The following is a 23762-nucleotide window of genomic DNA, read 5'->3' on the forward strand; positions in this document are numbered from 1 at the left end:
AGAAAGGATATAATATACTTATGTTTGCGTTCCACGGGACACAGGTCTCAATTTCCAGCATCTATTTGACCAGTAACTAAAGCGCAACCTTTAACTAGGAAACCTTGTCCGCTTTCATCAAGCGAAAAATTCTATCTCTCTCGAATTTAAAATGATACCTGAAAAAGTTTAAAATTACTTACTTAAAGGAATTACCTACGCCACACTCGATCAAGAATTTCAACCAACTCGAAATTTACAGGGTGTTAAATTAAGTGACACTTTATCAACAATTTTAAACAAGAAAGAATTTATACCAGGTTAAAGTCATTAATTAACAAAAAAAGTACATATTACATACGAACAGTTCACAGTTAGCTGGTCTCGGAAACGCACGACGTACTTCGAGAATAAATGATCAAATTCAAGCCGCAAGAAAATTATTAAACCTGCGAGAGAATAATTAGACTTGAAGCAAGCTTGACTGTTGGAGATTTCTAGGTCTTTTGTCTCCAAATGGATCAACGTTTAGATCAGATTAAATGCCTTAAAAGAACTGTTATTATCAGTCTCGAGTAAGAAGCTAAGAAATGTATTTTATAACGCATTACAATATTGTAAAATACTTAAGTAAAAACATCCAAAAACTTTCATAAAACGTATAAACAAAAGAGTGAAGCCTGAATAAGTAACTTTTCCAATTTGTGCTTTATATGAACAATTTCATGACTGTTAAATTGTGTTAAAACCAGGAACAGTCAATTGAATCGATTTCTATTGTAAGTATCCTTCCTGTATGTCCTTCCCATTTTCTAATAATTTTCCGTGTTTGCTGCTGCTCGTTCTTCCTGTTTAACTCCACTATATTATACAAGTGGATGACCATCTTCCCGTATTTTTTCTCCGTGTCTTTTTTTTTAGTTTCATAGCATGATTCTTGTTCTTTGTTATTGATTCCTCTTACATTCCAAGTCACTAATTTCCAAGTTTCCGTTCTACTGTTGTTCTTCCTTAGTTTTTATGGAGTTTTTTGTACCGCTTTTGGACTTTTTTCTTCTTCCAGTTCTTGCCTTTCTTTGTTCCTAATCCATTTATCAATTTACTGTAAATGTCTAGTATCCAATTTTCACGACGTTATTTTTTTGTCTTTCCTTCATAACGTTTTTTTTAATATCTCCTGTATGTTTTGTTATTTTTTATTAGATCATTGTTGATGTATAGTAGTCCAAGAGCTAAACGTTATCCCATTGTATCGAAGTTAACTTGTTCACAATAGAAAAGTTTTTAGGGTCGTAAATAGCGTCTCCATTGCAGCTCGACCGGCTGTTGTCGTTTCGTTTAGGAGCGACTTTCACTAAATATCTAAATCTCAGCAAGAAATGTTTAGAAGATGATTTATTGCCAACCGGTAAGCTTAGTGCGAACCACACAAAGGGGGTATTTATTTGCGGTCAACTACTTTTACAATGGTCACATAACCTTATAGCTCTTGGACTACTTTATATCTTATTGTATCACTCATTTCACCATTTCTTAATTTAAGTTTATTACTTCCTAAAGAAGTATAGTAATCGAGCCTATCGGACAAATGGCCACTTTGATGTTTTCTCGACGCTTCATTTTTTTTTTTTTATTTAAAGCTCTTTACCAGTGAATAGCGTAGTCATTTTCAGATTGCTGCAACCCACATTTCTTACCTCGAAACTTATCAGTTTCGAGAATTATAAGGGATTATTATCCCTTATACATATAATCCTCACAGCATGGTACCACGTTGAGATACGTATTGTGAAACAAAATTTAAAGAAATTGGGTCATTCAATGAGTAGGTCGAGAATTTTGCTCGGTGCTCAATGTTGAACAAGTAAAAATAAGTGCAGAAAAGTTATTAAAAATTAATTATGCACAATTTAAAATAATAACAATACATTACAGTAGGTACCATAAAACAAGGCATTTGTTGTTTCGCTTTTCTTGTCGAAAATTGGATTGTGTATCGTCTAGTTTAGTGTTTTGTTTATTTTTTAATTAATTTTGGTTTCAAAAGGGCTTCAAAACCTATGTCAGGAACCCAAAAAAGAAAAAGAAAAACCTTTCAAGAGGAAGAAAACAAGACGCAGAGAAATTCACTTGCAAGTTTTCTGAAAAAGGAAACTATGAAGCAAGAAAGTAAACAACAAGTAGTCGGTAGGTGTACCTACATACGAATTAATTATTATTAATTTAATTATCGCTTATTGTGTCATTTAGTGCTAAGTCCGTCATCATTTAGGTAACATATTTTTAATTCTGCAGTTCAAACATCGGATAGCATCTCAGAAAGCATTACGTTAGATGTTCATCTTTCAGAGAACAATCTGGAACCTAGCACTGCTAGCTTATCATCATCTAACACTGAAGACCTAGTAGAAAAAAACGAGGCGGGACCAAACTCATCATCATATGCAGAATATTCTCGAGATCCTGCATTATGGCCCGATGTGATTTCGGATAATTTTCGTAGTTATATTCTCTTAAACAGACCAAATCAGATGAACGGAGATATTTTTGCATCCGAAATCCATGGCACTGGGCCCACAGGAACATGGAAAAGATCATTTAAAAAGTCATATTTTTATCGTGTGATGGCGAATGGTGAAACAGTAAAGCGGGAATGGTTAATTTATGGTGGAACTACAGGGTCAGTTTATTACTATATTTGCAAATTATTCAAAACAAAAACAGCCATTTCTCTCCATGGAATTAAAGACTGGAAAAACATAAACGCAAGATTATTAGAACATGAGAATTCTTCTGGCCACAAAAATGCTTTGTGTTGCGCTTTGTTTCGTTCTAAAACAGAGGGTCGTATTGACGAAAAACTTGCCAGTCAAACGAATTGTGGCAACGGTAACATTTTTTTCAACTAACGGCTTGGCCTTTCGAAGTCATTCTTCAAATCGTGGAAATTTTTACAATTGTTTGGAGTATCTCAGCGAATTGCCATTTTTGGCAAACCATTTGAAACAATATGGACATGCTAGAAAAGGTACTGCACATTACTTATCCTCATCGATTGCCGCAGAATTTATACAACTGATGGGAAAGCAAGTTAAATCATATATTTTACAGGAGATTCTACTCCTGACTTTTCGCATGAGGATCAGCTTGCTCTCATTTTGCGCATTGTAAAAGTTGATGGTCAGACCATTGAAAGATTTATAGGTTTCATTTCATTAGATGATCACTCTAGTAAAAACCTTGAAGAAATTGTATTGGAAGCATTAAAAGAGATGGATATCGATATTAAATATTGCCGGGGTCAAAGCTACGACAATGCATCAAACATGCCTGGTTGTTACAATGGTCTGCAAGCTAGGATTAAACAGCATGCTGAAGAAGCCTTGTATACTCCATGCGCAGGCCATTCTTTAAACTTAGTTTTGAATGAAACTGTTGACTGTTGTAGGGATTCGGCAAGTTATTTTGAACTGTTGCAAAAATTGTACAACTTTCTGTCTTCATCAACCAAAAGACGGAAAACGCTCCAAGATACTTTCGCTAAAAATATAAAGCGATTAACTGTTAAGCGTCTATCTGACACTCGATGGTCTGCTAGCGCAGATGCTGTTGCAGCTGTAAAAAATGGTTACAAAGAAATTATTGCTGTTCTTAGAAACATTGGTTCTGACACTGAAACGAAAGCTTTAACACGTGTTGAAGCTAATGCAATAGCATCTCAACTTGATAATTGGGTAACTGCCCTTCGTACTGTTACATAGAACATTTTGTTAGGAAGATTTAATGCAACTTCAAAATCTTTACAACCATCATCGATTTCTTTGAACACTACTCTAGACTTATGCCAGTCCTTATGCAAGTTTCTTCAAGAATTCAGGAAATCTTGTTTTGAAGAAATTGAGAAGGAAGCACAAAAATTGACTGATTTCAGACATTTTGACAGCGAACTTAAAAGAATATGAAAACAAAAAAAATTGTTTGATGAAATTGGTGTTGACTATCATCAATTCAGTCAAGGGAAAAGTAAATTTCCTATAAAAACATTTTACCCAATTCGTGACTGCCTAATTGCTGCACTCAAAAGACGGTCAAAAAGGTACCATGAACTCAATGGTTACTTTGGTATTCTTTTCAACTACTCCAAGATGAATACAAATGAAATACATAATGCTGCAGATGAGTTACGGCAGAGATATAAAAATGATCTAGACGAATCATTTGGGAGTGAACTAGTAGATTTTATTCAGTTCATTTCTGAACAGGAAAACGCAAAAGATCCAAGTAGTATGTACGAGATTATAAAAGAATGTTCTCTCGAATCACCTTTTCCAAATGTTTGTATTCCATTGCAGATATGTTTGACACTTCCTTCGACCAATGCAAGCGGAGAAAGATCATTCTCGACTATAAAACGAATAAAAAATTATTTGCGCAGTAGGTACTACGGGTCAAAACCGCTTAAATGCCTTAACAATATTATCCATTGAAAAAGAGGTAAGAGAAAGCCTTAGTTTTGAGGACATAATAACAGAATTTACCCATAAGAAAGCTGGACGACACCAGCTATAACCTAATTTATAGTTGTAAGTTATTATTGTACTGCACAATATAATACATGTAAAATATACATATATTTCATACAGTAATGTCCTAAAACAATTTTTTTTTCATATACCTTATAAGGAGGGGGGCCCGGATTTGCTACTTTGCCTAGGATCCGTCTTAGGCAAAAAATGCCGCTGGTTGAACATCAGTTTCATGTTTAGAATACGTATCAGAAGATATATATACTTGGTACATTCAAAGACGCTGACATTTGTAAAAACTGACTACGTCCAATCCCTGCAGCATACGCCATAGATATAGTCTTTGCCATTTCTATTGAAACACCACTTGTTAATCGCAAATTTGGCAACGTTCATATTCAGACAATTTTCTAACTACCTAAAAGCCGTTGTCAATCAACCGAAAGCTGTTACCAATTGCTAAATTTTAAGCAAAATCAACAGGTGGTGTTTCAATAGAAATGGCAAAGACTATTATATACTTATGGACAAAGACAATACGTGCCGATAACGGCCGCTTTGTTTACATCAGGTCCGTCACTACTATTCGTGGTAAAATTTCCTTCCAAATTACACACACTGTATTTCGTAAAAAATTTGCTGTTCACTCCAAATCGCTTTTCCTTAATAATTTTTATGTCATAAAAATCGGAACCAAAACCATCATGCTTTAGTACTGTAATGAAGCCCATAAATGTTGAATGTCTACTAGTCGCCTCCCTTCACAAATTATATTGTCATCATTTTTTGATGGACTCTCTTTTTCTATTTCTAAATATGGTTCTTCATCGGGCGAAACAAATCCAGCTTCCTCGATAACTTGAGGGTCAGTGGTACTCCTGCAACTTTTAATTAAACATAACTTTTTAAAATCTATCCAAGCTTCAAAAAAGTATATAATTATTGTCCTTGCCTCGTAGGTAATTCAAAAAAGATTGGGCAACAATTCTATAACGCACGCTACGCTAACAACAGTAATGTAGCATTGCTTACGCCTGTGGCTTATACGCATTCGTAGCAGAGATATGGAGAAGGAGAATGAGCTTCCCCATGCGCAGACGAAATCCTTGGTCTAAAATTGAAAGCAGCCATTTTATCAGTTGACTGTTGCCAACATAATCACAAATCACTAACAGAACTTGATATCCCTAGACAATTGCTTCATTATTGGGCGGGAAGTTTAAAATCATTAATTACAATGACCTAATAATAAATCACAACTAAAATATATTTCACCTTAAACGAATAAATAAACATAATTATACTTCAATATATTTATTGATGCGAAAACAGTACTAATTATGTGTACACATGTCTAACAGAAGTGCCTTGAGCAAGACATGAAAGTCTTTTGCTCAAATGAAACATTCTTATTCGCATGTAGGCATTAATTATTTGTTTAATAAGAATATATAAATGGCCTTCATCGATGGCCACCGTCTCGAGTGCGTGGGTCTTCTAAATTAGGAAAAAGAATGCTGGCATGCCGAAAGTTTTAAAAAATTGTTCATCGCTTGGAAGTTTATCGGTGAGTTGCAAAATTTTTCGTATTAACAGTAACAACAAGTCTTCACAACCCCAGCAAAAGGTTTAATAAGCCCACCTAAAATCAAAATTTTGTTAAGACTTAAAAAATAACTATTGTAAGTATTTGATTTTACCCATGTTTTTTTTGTCCAATAATCTGTAAAAGTGTAAGTCACTTCTTCTTGTTTCAATACAAGAAGAAATGCAGTCTGCGCACTTAAACGTCTTCACCACCATTTTGACAACATAGCTACCAATATATGCCACGTTTTCTGCCACTTCACTCAGCCCAATAAACTTAGACGGTCATAGTCATGATCTGCAAGTGCTTCAGTCAAAATATCGAGATCATATTTTTTCAAGACAAACACGTCAACTGATTGTTGAACATTTGTGCTCTTTTGCTTTGGGCCAATGTTAACAGAGAGCAGACAGGTGGTGCAAAGCACTTTACAATTTCCTCCTTCCCTCGTTATGTTTGTAAATAGAAGCAATCTTCTAAGTTTTACAAAATCGTAGAGGAGTAGGGTTATTGTTTCACCCATTTCTCGATCTGAAAACAGAAAAATAAATACAGATTTGTGTAATTCCAGTGCATAAAAAAGTAATACAATTGTTTTTTTAAAAGCTTACCGCACTGAGCAGAAGAAAATTTCTAGATGATCTTGACTACATTTATGTTAGCAAGTCATTCAACCTCTTACTACTAACAAATTCATCAAAAATTCCCATGAACGACGTAGCGGAAATAACAAAGCCCAGAATTGACGTTTTTCGGGGCGTGCACCACAAAGGGCCGCCAGTGACATCCTTCAAATTCAGAAGATACTCACTGGTGTCGATGAGAAATGGACGCCACATTTCTTCATTGTTTTCTCTCAAAGGTGCCTTAAAATTCTTAGCACGTACACTTTGGGAATTGAGAATATCAAATAAAGAATCTATCCTTCTGATGAATTCTATTGTTGTTTCACAACCTTGAAAGTCACTAATACCAAGATCTTTTAAAAATTCAAGTGCATCCGCAACTCTTGCTAAGAGTTTGTGCTGCTAAACTCACCTATAATAGAACTTAATTATTGTCAATAAGGAATATTGTCAGGAAAACAACTTACTTTCATTTTATGTTTCCATCACTCCAAATGTGCCTTTTTCAACTTGTTTGCAACATTTAGGAATTCATCATTTTGTAATTCATGTAGTTTCTTTATGTAACGCCAGCTTATCACCTTCCCTCCTGTCAGAACTACTTTTTGAGTTCTTGCTTTTACTTCCACTTGTACTGCTACTGCTTTTTCCATGGTATCTCTGCGCAGCACTAAATAATAATTATTAACAGTAGTAAAAAATTCAATATAATAAAATATTCAAACCTTAATGTCCTCTTTACACCTTGAGGTATAATCGATGGAGACTCTTCTCAAATATCAGCTGAAGTAGCACTCACAGTACTCATTGAAGTTGAAGAAGCTTCTAGACTTTCATCTAAATTCACACTGGGAATTGCGTTCGATTTCAATCGTTTTCACTCATTTACAACAATGAAATCAGTTGTTGTGAAATGATCTGAGCACACCAGCTTATACTTGGTCAGTTTGAAGCTGTCATCTTTTTTCACAACAATCAGCCACTTTTTTAAAAGTTTTCGATCTTTCGGAAACCTAAAATCAGATATAATAAATATTGATCACATAGTATTGCAATAACCAATTGTTATTAATTATAAATATCTACGTATTCGATTTTAATAAGATAATGAAGAAAACTTACTGATGAAAAGATACACCTTCTGAACGAAATCGTTGACAATTTTTACAGTGAGAAACTGTACAAGACATGTTTGTTGTCAATAATAATGTCCTTTAACACTAACAAGCACGTTCACACGTACACTAACGGTAAAACAAATTAAGTAATAATTTTAACTCCAAATTACAACTGGTTCAACAACGTCGTAACCTCGTAGGTAAACAAAACTTTAAGGTTAACTGATAAAATGGCGGCCCCCATAGTGTACCGATGCGCAGAAGTCGAAGCTCATTCTCCTTCTCCATATCTCTGATTCGTAGAACACTTTTCCCTTACGGGTGCAGTTATGTATTATGTTTAACGATAAGTGTCATCTATGGATATTGGATAAGTGTGAACGTGCGCGTTAACCTATAGCAAGATAAAATTGATCACGTTGTTGTAATTCAAATAATTTTGAAAAAGAGTATGTATTAAGATTCATTAAAGCATGCCATTGGGTAAACATGCAAAAATAGCAATTGGATGGTAAGATATCTTCAATAAGTACAGCGTTATTAAGGCTGAAAAAAACCGACACTAACATTATAACCTCACTTTTCCATCACTACACTTGGTAACGATTTTAAGTTTTTAGGACTGCATGTACAACATTGGGAATATACTTGTTTTACCTGTCGAAGACAAGTGTTGATAAAAGGCGTTATGAGAATATGAAAATACGAGAACGCATGCGACTGGCCAACGTTGGTGATTACGACTTGGGCCCCCGTCACACACGACAAAATTAATTACAAAGGAGTTTGATATTACGTAGTACTTTACATATTGTTGCGATGGCAGAAGGCGACGCTCAAAAATTACAACTGATGCAAGAATTGGAAATAGAAATGATGGCCGATATGTACAATCGTTTGACAACTGCGTGTCACAAAAAGTGCATTCCGCCCGTTTATAATGACGCAGAAATTGCCAAAGGTGAAGCAGTTTGCATCGACAGATGTGTAGCCAAATTTCTTGACATTCATGAACGCATAGGGAAGAAACTTGGGCAATTGTCGATGCAAGATGAGCAACTGCTCAAAAAGTAGTAGCAGTAAAGTTGTGTTAGTACGATTTAGGATATTTGTTTTCGTTTGTTTCACATGTTAATAAATGGTGGAATTTCTTAAAAAAAAAACTTTATTTGTTGTGTGAAATCATTCAATGGTTAAGACGCCCTTTTTTGACTTTTGTGTAGGTTCAGAAGTTATAAGATGTGCAGCAGTTCTTTTTCTGATCTCTTCAACACCTTCTTCTGTGCTGGCCCATTCTAGTACCAATCTTCGGCCATACAAATGAGTACTTTGTGATAAAGCTTCAAAAGCATTCTGTAAAAAAAAACAGTGTCAAATTATGGATTTCTAAACAAATTCAACATTTTACCTTTGCATCTGAAGCTGTAACATAATCAACAAAAGCAAAACCTCTGTGTGAGCCACTATCTAATGTCATTTTCTTTGGGAGTCTAATAGCTTTAATTTCTCCAAAAACGCTAAAAATATTGTTTTAAAAATGTAACATGGAAATGTACAATACATTACCTAAATAACTCTCTGACTTCCTTTATGTTGGCTTGGAATGGAATATTCCTGACTAAAATCTTTGTACCAGTTTGTTTTGTTAACTTTGTGTTCTTTTTTACAGTATAAACTTCATTGCTAAAATTAACACAAAATTACAACAAGTAAATAAATAAAGTATAATATACTTCAGTGTTCTTTCTGATCTTTTTAACTCTAAAGATTTTCCATCTAAAACACTCTGTTGCAACGTTTTTAACGCCTTGTCGGCGGCACTTTTGTGCATAAACCTCACAAAACCATATCCCATTGATAAACGTTTAGCTGGATCTGATTTATCTTTTTTAGTAGCTACTGTTGCATAAGCAATTTTGCCACAGCTTTCGAAATGCTAAAATTTAAAAAATTATTGTATATGAAAAAAATGGATGTTATTTAAACCTTTCGCAAAATTTCATCAGTAGTTTGAAAGTTTAAATTTTTAACAAAAAGTGTTGTGTCTGGTTCTGCTTCTTCAACAGTTTCATTAGACTCGTTTTGTTCTTCACTAACATCTACATTTTTCAATTCAGTTTCTGAAGTTCCCTCAATTTTGTTATCCCTATTTTCAGAAACTGGTGCGTTTGGCGCACCCAAAGAATTTTCTGGCGCCCACTCCAAATATAATGGAACATTCTTAAATTTTGTGTATGCTAAATTAGTAAATGCTTTCCTAGCTTCAGATGGCTCCATAAATTCTATTAATCCTTTAAAAACATTTTTTTTAGAAATGTATTTACCAACGCATGTATTACTCTATTTCTACAAATTTACCTGTTATACCACTAGGTGGTAAAATTATTCTTCCAATGAGACCATACTTCTCAAACAACTGTCTCAATTCTTTTCCTTCTGTTTTATTGGGTAAATTTTTAACAATTATAACTGTTTTAGATCTTTTTGTTACAGTCTAAAAATTTAGTACCAACGCTATTTATGCAAGCAAACACTTTTTTTAACAACTTACCCCATTAAAAGTATCAAGTTTAACACCCTCCTGTTCGAGATATTTTCTTGTTTGTGCTACTATTTGAGTTTCACCTAAAGCAAGTCTTACAGCTGCACTCCCTTTTGCATTTGAATCCAACACTTTTTCTTTTGAGGTACTATAAGTATCTGCCATAACTTCAGCAACTGCATCATGGCCCAAAAACAGTGAATTCCAATTGTGGGAAGACCCTGCTTGTGCTTTTTGTTTGGCTTGCTTCTTTTTCTTATAATTTGTTGTTTCTGTAAATAGCACATTTAAAATAAGCAAATCTTAGAGAAAAATATACCTTCATCTAGTTCATTTGATGCATCTTTGCTTTTTCCTGGCAATAAATGCAACATGCGACCATGAAAAATAGTACCATCCAGTTCTCCATATGCTTTCACAGCATGTTCAGGCATTACAAAGGTTATTGTACCAAATCCTTTTATCTTTTTAGATGTAGGATCTACTGGTAGACTTACTTCCGCCAGTGGACCTTTAATTTAATATTATTAAGCACAGAAGTTTTTTTTTTTTTTCTTATAAGTACCAAATTTTTTAAACAATATTTCAATGTCATCCTCTGTTGTAGTGTACGCTAAATTCCTAAGAAAAATTCTCCCAGATTCAGCAATGTCCTCTTCATTTTTAAGCTGTTCCTCTTGAGTTACCCATTTACTTTTCTTTGTGTCTGAACTAATTGAGTCATCTGCTTTGTTTTTACCTGAATACTGCATAACTGTTATTCTTTTACCATCTACAATAAAAAATATTTTACTGAAGAATAATTAGGTAAACTATTTACCAATGAAACTCCGGTCTTTCAACAAGGCTTTTTTAAAAGCTTTCTCAGTTTTAAAACCTACATATGCAATTCCATGTATTTTGGCTGGCTTTCTAATTGAAAATGGAGTTACAGGCTTGAAAAAATGCTTGATGTCTTTCTTTTTACAATTATATGGAAGACCTTTAAGCTAAAATGTCAGATTAATGATTATCCGACAATTTTAATATTAACATACCTTCAGTGTAAACAATTCAAGATTCTTAGGTTCCTTTTTAGGTTTTTCAGGTTTCTTCACCAATCTTTTCATATATTCAAGATCACTAATAGTTTCATCTGCTGCTTTATTCTGTGATTCTTCTTCACTTTCAGCAGAAGTGTCAGATTCTTCTGATTTATCTTCCTCTGGTCTATCATCACTTTTTTCTTCTTCACCTATAAGTTTGCTAAACTTCTTGTGTTGTTCAGGAGCATGTAATTCTAAAAATTCTTCAAACACAGGATCATCTTTATACTGAAATATTCGTGTTATCCAGTTAGAAATATTTATTATTTGTGCTGAACTTACCTTCTTCAATAGTTCTTCTGCTTCATTGATCTTTTTTTCTGTCTTTTCTTTCTTTTTTGTTTTTGATTTACTTACTTCTTCCTCTTTTACGTCCAAATGGCTTTTCTTATAAGAAGTACTGTCTGAAGCATATTTGCTCCAGGCTTTCGGTTTTGTTGCATCTCCTAAAACAATTTACAAATAGTTTTTTTTTTTTTTTTTTGTTAAGATCGCTAAATTGCACATACCTAATGATGCACAAAGCTCAACTGTTATTTTCCTAGTATTAAGGAACATATTATTAAAATATTTAACTGCATCTTCAGCTTCATTCTCAAGCTGGTAGCCAATGAATGCAAATTGTCGAAATTTGCCTTCAGGAGTATATTTTAACTGCACATCGGTAACAGTCCCTTTCTGCTGGAATAAATCTCTTAATTTCTCTTCGGTTGTCTACAAAGGTAATTAAATGAGGAAAGTTTGCTACTAAAATAATGACACCAACATTTTTTGGTAAATTCTTAACAATTAAGCGTGACATGATTATCACATGTAGGCTTTAATATACATGTAAACACATCTACCATAACCTAAACAAGTCAACACGTGAAGTTGACATCATAGGTTGACAATTGACATTTGACTAGTTTTTAAACAACTTAACATGTTTGTTTCCCCCAAATTTTCCCCTAGGTTAAACGTCAAATGTCAAACAAATTTCAAATTCAAAATGAACCCCAGCTTCGAAGCTTTGGTCACACGTCCACACTTTGGCCGTTGTACTAGTAATTTGGTGGTCAAAAACGTTATGCATACTTTGAATACCTAAATACGACGCAAATTACGGAAAAGCTGCACTGCTTTTTAAATCCGCGTTCTATATTTTTTGTGAAACACGTTTTACTTTAACTACATTGATGGTGATGTCCTGATGTCACTTTAACTAGGAGAAATAAACGAAATATTTTTTTGCTGCAATTGTAGGGGGTGTCAAAACACTAGTACATATATTAAACAAACTTTGATTTTTCTTTTTTGTATTGAAAGAATTAATAAAATAGATAATAGCGTATCAAAACTTCTGAAAATTAATCAAAATTATATTCTAACTGCCACTAGTATATGAAGCAAATAGAAGTATACAGTTTCTCTTCTGTGAGTATAAAAATATTAAGTAGTTTATAATGTAGGAACAATTAACTTTATTAAAGAATATTATTAGTTACAAAATTATAAATTAATGAAAAATTGACAAACAATAACAATTTCATGGATAAACCAACCTGGGTTCCAACAAAGTGGACCACAAACACTGGAAGTGGGAATTTTCATTTAATTCATGTTCTTCCTCATCTAGAGAAAATTTTCCTTTAGGTGGCAAACATTGTTCATGACCATCTAAAATCAACATTTAAGTAATGAAAGTGAATGTTTACTTTACCCCCAATCAACTAAGTTAAAGTGCTTAAAACACTTACACACAATGTTGAAGGTAATTTCCTTATTTTCATTATAGCTAAGCACCTTCCCTACTATAGGCTTAGAAACTTCAGGAGTATAGTTTTCGGACATTCTGAGAATCTATGAAAAAATTACACAAAGTTTAAAATCATGTAATTTACCTTACTTTAAAAGCTAGAACATCTCCCATTCTTGGTTCTGAATGTTGAGTAATTGGTTGTTTTAAAATACATTCTTCTAATTCTTTGTCACTATATATGGTTTTTGTTTTGTCTTTTTTCTCGGATAATTCATTTAAAACCACAACTTCATCTAACGAATCCTTTATGGTGACTTTTTCTTTAGTATTCTCACCAATTGCATCACTGGCCGGCACTGACTGCTTTGCTTGTGGTTCATTTAAGACAATAACTTCACCTAATGAATCATTTGTTGAGGTTATTACTTTATCAACTCTTGATTCAGCTGGGAAAAGCACATCTTTTTTCATAGATGGTTGTACATCAGTAAATCTTAGATGTGTAGGAATGCGAGTTTGTACAATCACGGGCTTATGATTGAAATTATAAACAGGTTGCTCATATGTTGTGGAAATTTCACTTGTATTTTCGACCCGTGATTTCCTTTTTCGAGTCCTTCTTCGTTTTCTCTTATTAACATTTGCATCAAAATCAGTCACATTATCAATACAGACACTTGACGTTTCTGCATTACTTGAACTTTCACCTGCCTGAAGCTCATCATTTTTATTTAAATTTTCCACGTGTAGCGACACATTATTACATGTGTCGTTTTTTTCTTCTTCACAAGCTTCGGTTTGTTTAACATCAGGAAGTGAACATAGAGTTGGTTTATTTGAAATTATAATTGTTTTAACAATATTGATTTTCCTTTCTAGTTCAGTTGGAGTTTCAGTCAAACTATTTTTACTTTTTTCAAATTGATTCACCAAACGCTTTACACTATTATTCACACTTTCAGGAGATTTAGCACTTTTTGAACTATCTAAAGAATCACGACCTGAATCTTTCTGAATTAGACCTATAAGGACAAAATTTTACAAGGCTCCATTAAACTTTTGCTATCTATTTTTACCTGGATTACCATCAATTTCATGTAAGTCTTCGTTTTCTTGAACTGAATCGTTAGAAACTTCTATATTTTTATATACTCCGTGTTTCTTCTTTTTTTTCTTCTTCTTTTTCTTGTTGTTCTCCTCAGTTACAGAAACATCTACTTCCATTACATTCTCAGAACTTTCCTGTGATTTCATCTTTTTGGGTATATTTTCGTAACTACAATTTTCTTCTTTTGTATCAACACAAAGCCTATTTTTCTTTTTTTTCTTCTTTGGGATGACGATGTTGAATTCCTCCAGAATTTCGTGATTTTGAGGTATGATATCCACATTCGATGAACCATGTTCTGATGGTATTACCCTAAAATAACAGCCATAGATTCTAAACATAAGATATCACAAAAAATATGTAGGTACCATACAACATCATCATAATTAAGTATCTGAACATCCTCTGTTGGCGGAAGATACACATTTTCACATTTTAAATAGAAATTTTCTATATTAAAAACGGCACTAATGCGTTCTTCAACGTTTCTGATGCATTTCATCTTTTTATTAACGAAAATTTTAGCCAAACACCGATGATCGTGAAAAAATAAGCTCAAATTTACAGTGATTCTCATTTTTGCTTTGTTTTTTTTTTATATATATTCAAAATGAGAATTTCAACACAAGAAGGACACACACTTGGACACAACTGTTGAAGCTTTAAGAATACTACTAGAAAAAATCGCTACAAAAAACAAGCAAAAACCACAGAACAGGCATAAACTTTGAACAATTGCTGACTTTACTCGATTGGCGTCCTATTATTGAGTTCTGATGATTCAGGAATCTGAAATTACCGGTATTAAATCCTAACCTAAAAAACGTCAATGACAGCCAGGGACGACAGAGATTTTGTTATTTGGGGTTTTTGGGGTTTATATTGGTGATACTGAAAAACAAGGACTTGCTCGTATAGTAACCGTATTCGAGATACACCCACATAAATTTTTATGGGATCAATCACTGAAAAAGCGGTGCTCCTGAAACCGCAACCATAAATTATGAAAAGGGCTTATACAGAGCCGTATTCGGGTTGAGTTGAAAGTTTTACCTGTTTTCGGTAATGAAATTGTTTACTGAAATTCCCAAAAGGTACTTCGGGTAGATCTAAATTGGTCTTCATTTCAATAACTGATTTCACGTCTTACTTGTCGGTCGTTATTTTTGAGTGTTTGTTCCAGTGTTTCTTTGCTTTAAAAAAACAGTAGTTTTCAATACTTTATATTTTACTGGATTTGATTTTGGCGGTGAGTTATTGACAACTTTTTTGTGACTTAAAAAGAAATATTAGAAAATATAATAATCATCCAGAAAGTTCTCCCGCTGTAGTAAATCTCATTAGACAACAATCAGAACTCATATCTTCTGAAAAATGGCAGAATTGTATTCGGCATGTTATAAAAGTTGAATCAACATTTGTAAATACACGGCCTAAAGAAATTATAATTTCAATAAATAACGACTCATCTGAGTCTGAAAGTGACTTATAATCCTATTATTTAACTAATACAATTTGTCTATTATTTCACCTTATTTTTTTTAACAGAGTACGGCCCTGAAAAATTCTGGTCGCATAGGGTGTTAAAAGCAATAAATTACTGTTGCCATTGTGCAGGGGTTTCACTCATTATCTCTCATAAAGTTTATGTGGATGTATCTCGAATGAAATTTGTATAAACTCAAATCCATAAGGTTGTAACCACTCCCTAGTGTAAATTTTTAAAAATTATTCAGTGTAAATCTGTCTTTTAATAACCTGGTGACATATTTGGTGACCTGTCAATATAATGTCAGTTCATTCATGTATTCGCGACACATGATTACGTTCGACTTCACTGCAATTCTTGCACTCCTGCACAGGTTATTTCATAATTATCATTGTAACTTGTCGCAATATTGTAAAAACTGATAAACAATTTTCAATAAAAACAGGATAACCTGAGTCTTCATGGTAATTATAATACAAGAGCAACGATAAATAGAAACGTGTTTTATCTTTCATCTGTAGAAAGAATGCCACCTGCTGTAATTTAGACTTGCAGTCGATACGTTTACGAATTACGATAAAATGAACCCAAAAATATTGTGGTCACGAATGAAATCAAATATTGGGCTGGTAAAAAAACAAGGTGAATTGATTTATTTATTGTTGCTGCTTCATAAAAATTACTTTACAGATGGGGAATAACTGAGATATTCAGAATTTGTTTAAATTATTGTACATGAGTATACGTGATAATTATATGTGTGGCTAACTATGACTCGAAGGATCAGCTCTCTCGACTGAAATGATCAATCTCGCGAGCAACACCAAAATTGTCTATAATGGGTAGATCACCTTAATTAGTTGCAATGGATGACCAATTTTTCATCAAAAAAATGGGACACCAACAAGTCTTTAATGTTATGTTTAATAACTCTAATATTTGGTACTACTTATTATTTACAAAATGTACAAGGGATTTGGTTGAAGGCGATAGGTCTGGCTATGCTCCTCCGTCCTGACGATTTTAGTGGTAATAATGAACAAAATGTAACTTCACAAAATTCAGAGGCTAAAATAATAGGTATGTTGAAAATAATTTGACGGCTTATTTAAACTTACTGTTACAGGAGTGGTTAGAAACATTGGGAACACATAGACCAAATAACCAAAAAGCAATTATTTTTCTGTTGTTAACTTTCTTAAATCTGAATCCCATGGATTTTAATACTCAACGTAAAGTATTTAAACTTGCTGTATATTCTGGATGTTCTTTCGCAAAAATAAACAAATCCTGAAGAGTAAAAAACTCATTTTTTTTGTTTTTGTCAAATATACGGTAGGTTAGATCTTCTTTAAATTCCAAATTTGAATACCACTGCGATTTTTGTTTTGGTTTCCACTTTGCTTCTTGTAACGGTTCTCCAGATTGGTGTTGGGTTATAATTTTGTGGGCTTGACATCGAGAACACTATGGAAAGGATAGGAATTAATGATAAGTTTACAGGGAAAGTATGCAGTGCTTGAATTTAATGAGGGACATTTAGTTGTATTGTGTAGGATATAAAGAGTGGGTATAAAACTTGAAAAGACAATGTTGTACTAAAAAGCGAGATATACACTTTCAACTTGAGATAGTTAAAACTAAAAGTCCTTCGACATACCACCATGTTGTAATAACATGAAAAAAGTTCCGAATGTCGATACGTTACTCTCATAGTATAGTACTCTCTTTCCATGGTATAAGAATAACTACATACTGAAAAGATTTTTACAAGCTTGAATTCAAGTTCTCGGGAGGATGCTTGGGGATAAGCAAGTTTCAATTCATTGTGGCAGTTGGCAAGTGCCATTTTCATCTGCTTATTTACCACAATATGCCGTGTCGGTACCATTTTTCAATGGTATGGTTTAATAACAAACTGTGAGATATTTAAATAAAACTCTCTCGTGGGTAATTGTATTGTCAAATTTTGACATATGCGCCGCTACCAATCTGTTCATGTGAAAAACACCATTGGCTGTAATGCCAACCTTACAATTTAACGAGTGGTTACAACCTTATGGATTTAACTGTACTATTCTCTTATCTGAATAAATTACCTCTCTGGTTGTTGCAGATCGAGTATGTTTATTTTCTACTAGCTTTTTGCCCGCGGCTTCGCTCGCGTAGACGATTCCAGGGCCGGCTCAACACGGTAAGCGAAAGATGCACCGCATCGGGGCGCCCGTGACAAGGGGAGCCGGGCGGCGGGCGCCGCCTATGCTTTTATATTAATAACTCTATAAAAATAAATTAATGTTAGATTTCCATTGAATCACCACCAACAAAATATTATAGCAGTAACAGACCAAGGTGCCCATCGAAAACTTTTCAGAAAAACCTACATTTTAACATTCCACTATGACCACCAAAACAGATCCCAAGAAGTCAATTCCTGGCACTATCAAACTGTAATAATTGAAAAAGAGTGCGCCTTTGGGTTGGGTGATGGGACCTTTAGATCAATACAGACAAAAAATAACCAGATTTATGATGCATTATCTTGGTAACAATTTGACGAGACAGCGGTATGATCACAACCAGATGTTTTTCTTAACATTTGTCACGTTTGTTTTTACCATAAAAGTCCATGTCGGCATACTTAAAAAATTTATTTTCCAAGTCTAGTCGGTTGGTTTTGGTTGTGGTGATTGTTCAACAGTTTTGTTATATTTTTCACTGTTCCTGTTTGTAGCCGAATTTGGTTCTGTGTATCATTTCGTGGCTTCTTGTCATCATTAATTTTAAATTTAAATTTCGATTAACATTGAGGTAGTCTAAATTAAAAATAACTTGGAAATCGTATCAATTTTACAATAATAAAAATTGAAAAACGTTTGCAATATAAATATTTTTATACTTATACTACGTATAGTTTAGGAAATATCGTTGTGCCCTATAAAATTTTATTGACAATAACGAAGCGGACAGTAGTACAATGGTAAGAAATATTTATAGCTCCCATCAGTCCCCCCGAATTTGTCGGAGAACATTTAGCAGGTAATTGTACGCAAATTTAAGGTCTGCGGATTACCGCCACGCGATAACTTTAAGTTGTAAATATCTCTTGCTATTGTACCACTGTCCGTCTCGTTATTGTCAATAAAATTTTATAGGGTACAACGATATTTCCTAAACTATAGAAAAGTTTTTGCTCGCAGCTCCTTTTGCGTGGAATTCGCAATTAGGACTCATCATTTTTCATACATGATCGTTTTCCGGGTTGTAACCGTGTAAATTGAGTTTTTGGGCTCAATGTTTCGCACACTTTCGTAAGTGGCATCTTCAGGAGCAGGATTAAGAATAAGGCAAAAGAGCACGGTAACTCAGTATGTCAACCATACCAGAGGCGAAATTTTTTTGAGAAATAACACAGTTCCAACCCGGAAAACGATCATGTATTGATTCCGACCGTGGAAATCTCCGAAATTATCATTTTTCATCTCGTTCACTCCTCCAGGGCCCCAGCGAACCCGTCTGACTTAAAAACCCACGGGATTTCTGCACAAAGTTTCATCCCCTATTTTGTCCCCGTAGGGACATCTTTTCTTAATGGGTGCTTATGACAGAAAAGGAACCTACTGTCCAAATTTCATGTTTGTAGCTTCAGTAGTTTAGGCTTTGCGTTGATGAATCAGTCAGTCTGTCAGTTAAGAGGTTAAGACAAACACTTTTATATATTAAGATTGATTCATCATAATTTTATGAATGTTTGTTAATAAAAAGTATCTCTCTACAAAAATATGTGATTACAAAACTTTATTTGTTTTTTTTTACAAAAATTTTTTTAAGGGCGTTGAACAGTAAGTTGCATCGGGGCGCTTGGTCCCTTAGAGCCGGCCCTGGACGATTCGTTGTGTTGAAGAGCATTATTATCAACCTTCAAGTAAAAAATGTGTTGAAGACATTAATATAATTTCCAGTAAAAATCGACATAAAAAATGTTTGCTCATAAAAACTTTGTCACCCCCTTTCATCTTCTTAAGGGTGGAATCTCGAAACAATCTGAAATACGTGTTTCATTATTTGTGTTGAAGAATATTAATATCAAGTTCCCCGTAAAAATTTAAATTTACAGTAGAAATATGTTTCCCATACAAACTTCGCCACCACTTTTCACCTCCTTAGAGTTTGAATCTCGGAAAATAATTAAATACGTGCTTCATTATTTGTATTGAAAACCATTCATACCAAGTTTCACGTAAAAATTTAAATTTACAAATATTTTTCCCATACAATTTTAGCCACCACTTTTCACCCCCTTAGGGGTTGAATTTCTGAAAATGCTTAAATACGGGTTTCATTATTTGTGTTGGAGACAATTAATGCCAAGTTTCACGTAGAAATTTAAATTTACAATAGAAATATTCCCACATAAATCTACCCACCATATTTCACCCCCTTAGGGATGGAATCTGGAAAAATGCTTAAATACGTGTTTTATTATTTGTGCTGAAGAGCATTCATACCAAGTTTTAAGTAAACATCACCATAAAAATATTTTTCTCTTACAAACTTAGCCACACCCTTTTTTACCCCCTTAGGGGTTGAATCTCAGAAAATATTTAAATACGTGTTTCATTATTTGTGTTGAAGAGCATTAATTTAAAATCAAGTTTCACGCAAAAATCTAAATTTACAATAGAAATACTTTTCCTATACAAACTTAACCAGTACTTTTCACCCCCTTAGGGGTTGAATCTCGGAAAATGCTTAATTACGTGTTCCACTATGCATTAATACTAAATTCCATGTCAAAAATTTACAATAGAAATAATTTTCCTATATAAAGTTAGCCACCACTTTTCACTCCCTTAGGGGTTGAATCTCGGAAAATGTTCAAATACGTGTTTCATTACTTGTGTTGAAGAGCATTATTACCAAGTTTCATGTGAAAATGTAAATATACGTACAATAGAAATATTTTCCCATACAAACTTAGCCTCCACATTTCACCCCCTTTGGGGTTGAATTTTAGAAAATGCTTAAACACCGGTTTCATTATTTGTGTTGAAGAATATTAATACCAAGCTTCACGTAAAAAATTCAATTTATAGTAGAAATATTGTTCCTATACAAACTTAGCCGCCCAAACTTAGACACCACTTTTCACCCCCTTTGGGGTCGAATCTCCGAAAATGCTTAACTACGTATTTCCTTATTTGTATTGAAGAGAATTAAAATGTACCAGGTTTCACGTAACGATCTAAATTTACAGTAGATATGTTGGTCCTATACAAAATTTATCACCTCTTTTTAAGCCCCTTAGAGGATGAATTTCGAGAAATCCCTTCTTAAACGATGCCTCCAGTATAAAATGAACATTGTCTCCAAATTTCAACTTTCTATCATTAGCGGTTTGATCTGGGCGTTGATAGGCCAGTCGGGACATTACCTTTTATATATAAAGATTATTGAGATTTTTCGGCTTTTCGGTTTTTCGATTTTTCAACTTTTGATGTTTCAATTTTTCAATATTTCAATTTTTGACATTTCCAATTTTTCCATTCTTCAAATTTTCGATTTCTCCATTTTTTTATTTTTCGATTTCTCAATTGTCCGATGTTTCAATGATACGATATCGCAATTTTTCAACTTTTCTATATTTTAATATTTCAATTTTTAAAATTCTAGATTTTTCGATTTCTCGAGTTTTCAGTTCTTCTATGCATATTTCAGTTTTTCAATTTTCGGAATTTATTAAATTTCTGATTTTCCATTTTTTTTAATTTTTCGATTTTCCAGTTTTTCGATGTTTCGATTTTTCAATTATACGATTGTTCAATTTTTCGATTTCTAAATTTTAGATTTTCCAATTTATTTTTTTTTATTTTTTCATGTTTGGACTATTTATTATTGCTAAAAATAAAAGTAAAAAATAACTACCAAAATTGTGACTAAAAATATGTAAAAATTAATAGAAAATAGAACACATTGCTGCTAAAACATAAAAATAACTGTACTTTCCCAAAAAAATCTATTGCATGATTACTGTTCCACTAGTATTGCTAATTTAGGACGTTAGTATCAAACGCAATGCAATAATTAATTCTTAGTTAAATAAAAAAATAGTTGCATGTCAAAATCGAGTGAAACATGTGAGATGTGTGTAAACAAAAGCATCTAAATAATAACTATTTCCCGCAGAATTTCTGGAGGCTTATAGAGTCGACATTGGCCTGAGCGCGCTCCGGTCTGTGGATCATACAAGTTCTCGGGCGACAATGTATCTATCTAACGAGGTAGTTGAAATACCTGATACCTGTCACAGCGCAAAAAGTATTTCTCAAAAAACTTTCAAACGTCGATATCTTTTTAATCAAACAAAACACAATTGGCGAACGCAATAATACAGAATGGTGCGCAGAAAAATCCTTTAGACTAACCGAACGTTATTTTGGTAAAATTTGCAAAATGAGAGAATAAGTAACACGGCTAGTCCTACTGTACTGTGAAAAACATTTTACATCCCTGCAAATCTAGTTCATCATGTACTCTCCCAAAATCTTTGCATAGAAAATGAAGCAAGGGCAAGTGAAGCATTTTGCAGTAACACCAAACTGACAATAAGACAATGCGGTTCGTACATTTTTAGCGGCATCGCCAGACGGGTTAATAAACAAAAACGCTATCGTAGAAATATATAAAATGTCCAATTTAAATAATGCTTAATTCAACGAAATGATAAATTTTGGGAAAATAATATGATAGAGCCCTAAAAATTTTTTATTTATATGCCTTACTTCCGGAGAGAGTAGATTCTCGTTATTAAACAAGTCAACCCATTAGACAAATTGTAAAGAAAAAATTATACAATTAAATTTTTTTATTTGCATTCGCGTCATCTGTAGTTCATATAAATCTTTCGACCTTCTTGTATAAACACACACAGGAATAAATAGTAATAGTGGAATAGGTTTACTGGAGATACCACGTAAAAAACGTACCTATAATACTCTACCTCATAGGTGGTGAGGAAAAGAGTATCAAAAAATTAAATTTAAATAAATATGATTGTTCAGGTAAATAAGTGGTTAGTGAAGTGATGAGAATCTAAATCTTGTCAGTTTTGTGTATTGATTAATATATTATAAAATGACAGATTAATAAAAAATATTTGAATCATTTTTTGAAAGAAAATATTTTAGTAGAATGTATAAAATTATAAAAATTTTGCACACTTTTAAATCAAATTATGTCACAATGAAAGAAATCGACTTGTAAAAGAGTTTCAACAATGTTGGTCAGCTAAGAGTATTTATGAGTTTTATGACTTAAAGTACCTGAACTGATTACCTGAAAGGGTCGGTCGGCTGTGTAAAACTCAACCATTTATTGCAACGGATCTTTGTAAATAGGGTTGCCTAGTTTTACTTTATTTCCATTATTCAGTATTTTTTTAAAAAGCAAATATTTTGATAAATATAAATTTTAAACAAAAATGACCGGGTCTTCCCCATAGAGCTCAATGTTGTCTTTGCACTGATATAAAAGTTGAAGCGAAAAATGCTCTCTCCTTGTCTAAAAATGCAATTTCCTTCGAAGAATGAACGATTAATTAAACACTAAACAATCACTTATTTTAAAAAATATTGTGTCTTCCCCAGAGATTTAGACGTAATCTATCAATTGAAGTGTCGATCTTTTTTTCAAAGTTAAAATTACGCCCGTAAAATGAAATTATATTTATCTCATTTTTCGGTCTGCTACTGGGCACGACTTAATAAAAGTCTTAGCTAAAACGAAATATATGGCTCATAAGAAATTCAGCAATAAAATAAATAATATGAAACTGTTGACAAATTAAACACTGGTATCAGTTAATTAATCCTGTATTATACACTGTGTCTTTCATTTTAATTTTTTTATTAAATTAAAGAAAACATTATTAATTAATATTATTACTATTAATGATATTATT

The 23762-nt window shown here is 33.2% G+C and overlaps 3 protein-coding genes and 3 long non-coding RNA genes across 10 annotated transcripts; 2 read left to right on the forward strand and 4 right to left on the reverse strand.

Moving 5' to 3' along the window:
* Positions 1–5803: 5803 nt before the first annotated feature.
* LOC135128138 (uncharacterized) lies at positions 5804–8142 on the reverse strand. Of its 3 annotated transcripts, XR_010280342.1 has the most exons (6): positions 7842–8142; positions 7445–7732; positions 7187–7389; positions 6705–7131; positions 6206–6624; positions 5804–6147 (listed from the first exon to the last, which is right to left on the reverse strand). It is a non-coding gene; the product is annotated as an uncharacterized LOC135128138 (long non-coding RNA). The 3 variants fall into 3 exon arrangements; XR_010280341.1 differs by having other exon boundaries at positions 7445–8142; XR_010280343.1 differs by having other exon boundaries at positions 6705–7142; positions 7445–8142.
* Positions 8143–8563: 421 nt separating this feature from the next.
* Positions 8564–9000, forward strand: LOC135128135 (mitochondrial import inner membrane translocase subunit Tim10). Its single transcript, XM_064055020.1, has one exon. The coding sequence runs from the start codon at positions 8657–8659 to the stop codon at positions 8909–8911; it is 255 nt and encodes an 84-aa protein (XP_063911090.1). The 5' UTR covers positions 8564–8656; the 3' UTR covers positions 8912–9000.
* On the reverse strand, positions 8985–12347 carry LOC135128134 (probable RNA-binding protein 19). Its single transcript, XM_064055019.1, has 14 exons — positions 12231–12347; positions 11974–12178; positions 11747–11910; positions 11417–11692; positions 11200–11368; positions 10945–11151; positions 10699–10890; positions 10389–10651; positions 10196–10331; positions 9824–10128; positions 9571–9773; positions 9404–9520; positions 9246–9354; positions 8985–9190 (listed from the first exon to the last, which is right to left on the reverse strand). Exons 1-14 carry the CDS (start codon positions 12264–12266, stop codon positions 9020–9022), a joined length of 2553 nt encoding a protein of 850 aa, XP_063911089.1. The 5' UTR covers positions 12267–12347; the 3' UTR covers positions 8985–9019.
* Positions 12348–12903: 556 nt separating this feature from the next.
* On the reverse strand, positions 12904–15177 carry LOC135128127 (uncharacterized). Its single transcript, XM_064055001.1, has 5 exons — positions 14682–15177; positions 14282–14625; positions 13353–14227; positions 13204–13306; positions 12904–13123 (listed from the first exon to the last, which is right to left on the reverse strand). The coding sequence occupies exons 1-5, from the start codon at positions 14888–14890 to the stop codon at positions 12993–12995; spliced, it is 1662 nt and encodes a 553-aa protein (XP_063911071.1). The 5' UTR covers positions 14891–15177; the 3' UTR covers positions 12904–12992.
* Positions 15178–15612: 435 nt separating this feature from the next.
* Positions 15613–17111, forward strand: LOC135128136 (uncharacterized). 3 transcript variants are annotated; one of them, XR_010280339.1, is made up of 3 exons: positions 15989–16266; positions 16324–16444; positions 16493–17111. It is a non-coding gene; the product is annotated as an uncharacterized LOC135128136 (long non-coding RNA). The 3 variants fall into 3 exon arrangements; XR_010280338.1 differs by having other exon boundaries at positions 16000–16444; positions 16493–16882; positions 16929–17111; XR_010280337.1 differs by having other exon boundaries at positions 15613–16444.
* LOC135128137 (uncharacterized) lies at positions 16708–17745 on the reverse strand. Its single transcript, XR_010280340.1, has 2 exons — positions 17463–17745; positions 16708–17400 (listed from the first exon to the last, which is right to left on the reverse strand). It is a non-coding gene; the product is annotated as an uncharacterized LOC135128137 (long non-coding RNA).
* Between the last annotated feature and the right edge of the window lie 6017 nt (positions 17746–23762).

The sequence above is a fragment of the Zophobas morio genome, unplaced genomic scaffold (genome assembly GCF_036711695.1).
Source record: "Zophobas morio isolate AGI-343-1 ecotype UQ-CSIRO unplaced genomic scaffold, CSIRO_AGI_Zmor_V1 ptg000012l, whole genome shotgun sequence".
Classification (NCBI taxonomy): domain Eukaryota; kingdom Metazoa; phylum Arthropoda; class Insecta; order Coleoptera; family Tenebrionidae; genus Zophobas; species Zophobas morio.

Bases quoted from the DNA above. Each gene is read 5' to 3' on its own strand.
- LOC135128135 (XM_064055020.1), top strand. From the start codon at position 8,657: ATGGCAGAAGGCGACGCTCAAAAATTACAACTGATGCAAGAATTGGAA.
- LOC135128127 (XM_064055001.1), bottom strand. From the start codon at position 14,890: ATGAGAATCACTGTAAATTTGAGCTTATTTTTTCACGATCATCGGTGT. The intron at 14,228-14,281 runs GTAAAAATAGAT...TTGTCCTTATAG, and splicing joins TGAAATTGATGGTAATCCAG to GTCTAATTCAGAAAGATTCA. The intron at 13,124-13,203 runs GTAAGTGTTTTA...TGTTGATTTTAG, and splicing joins AATTACCTTCAACATTGTGT to ATGGTCATGAACAATGTTTG.
- LOC135128134 (XM_064055019.1), bottom strand. From the start codon at position 12,266: ATGTCACGCTTAATTGTTAAGAATTTACCAAAAAAT. The intron at 11,911-11,973 runs GTATGTGCAATT...AAATTGTTTTAG, and splicing joins TGAGCTTTGTGCATCATTAG to GAGATGCAACAAAACCGAAA. The intron at 10,129-10,195 runs GTAAATTTGTAG...ATGTTTTTAAAG, and splicing joins ACCACCTAGTGGTATAACAG to GATTAATAGAATTTATGGAG.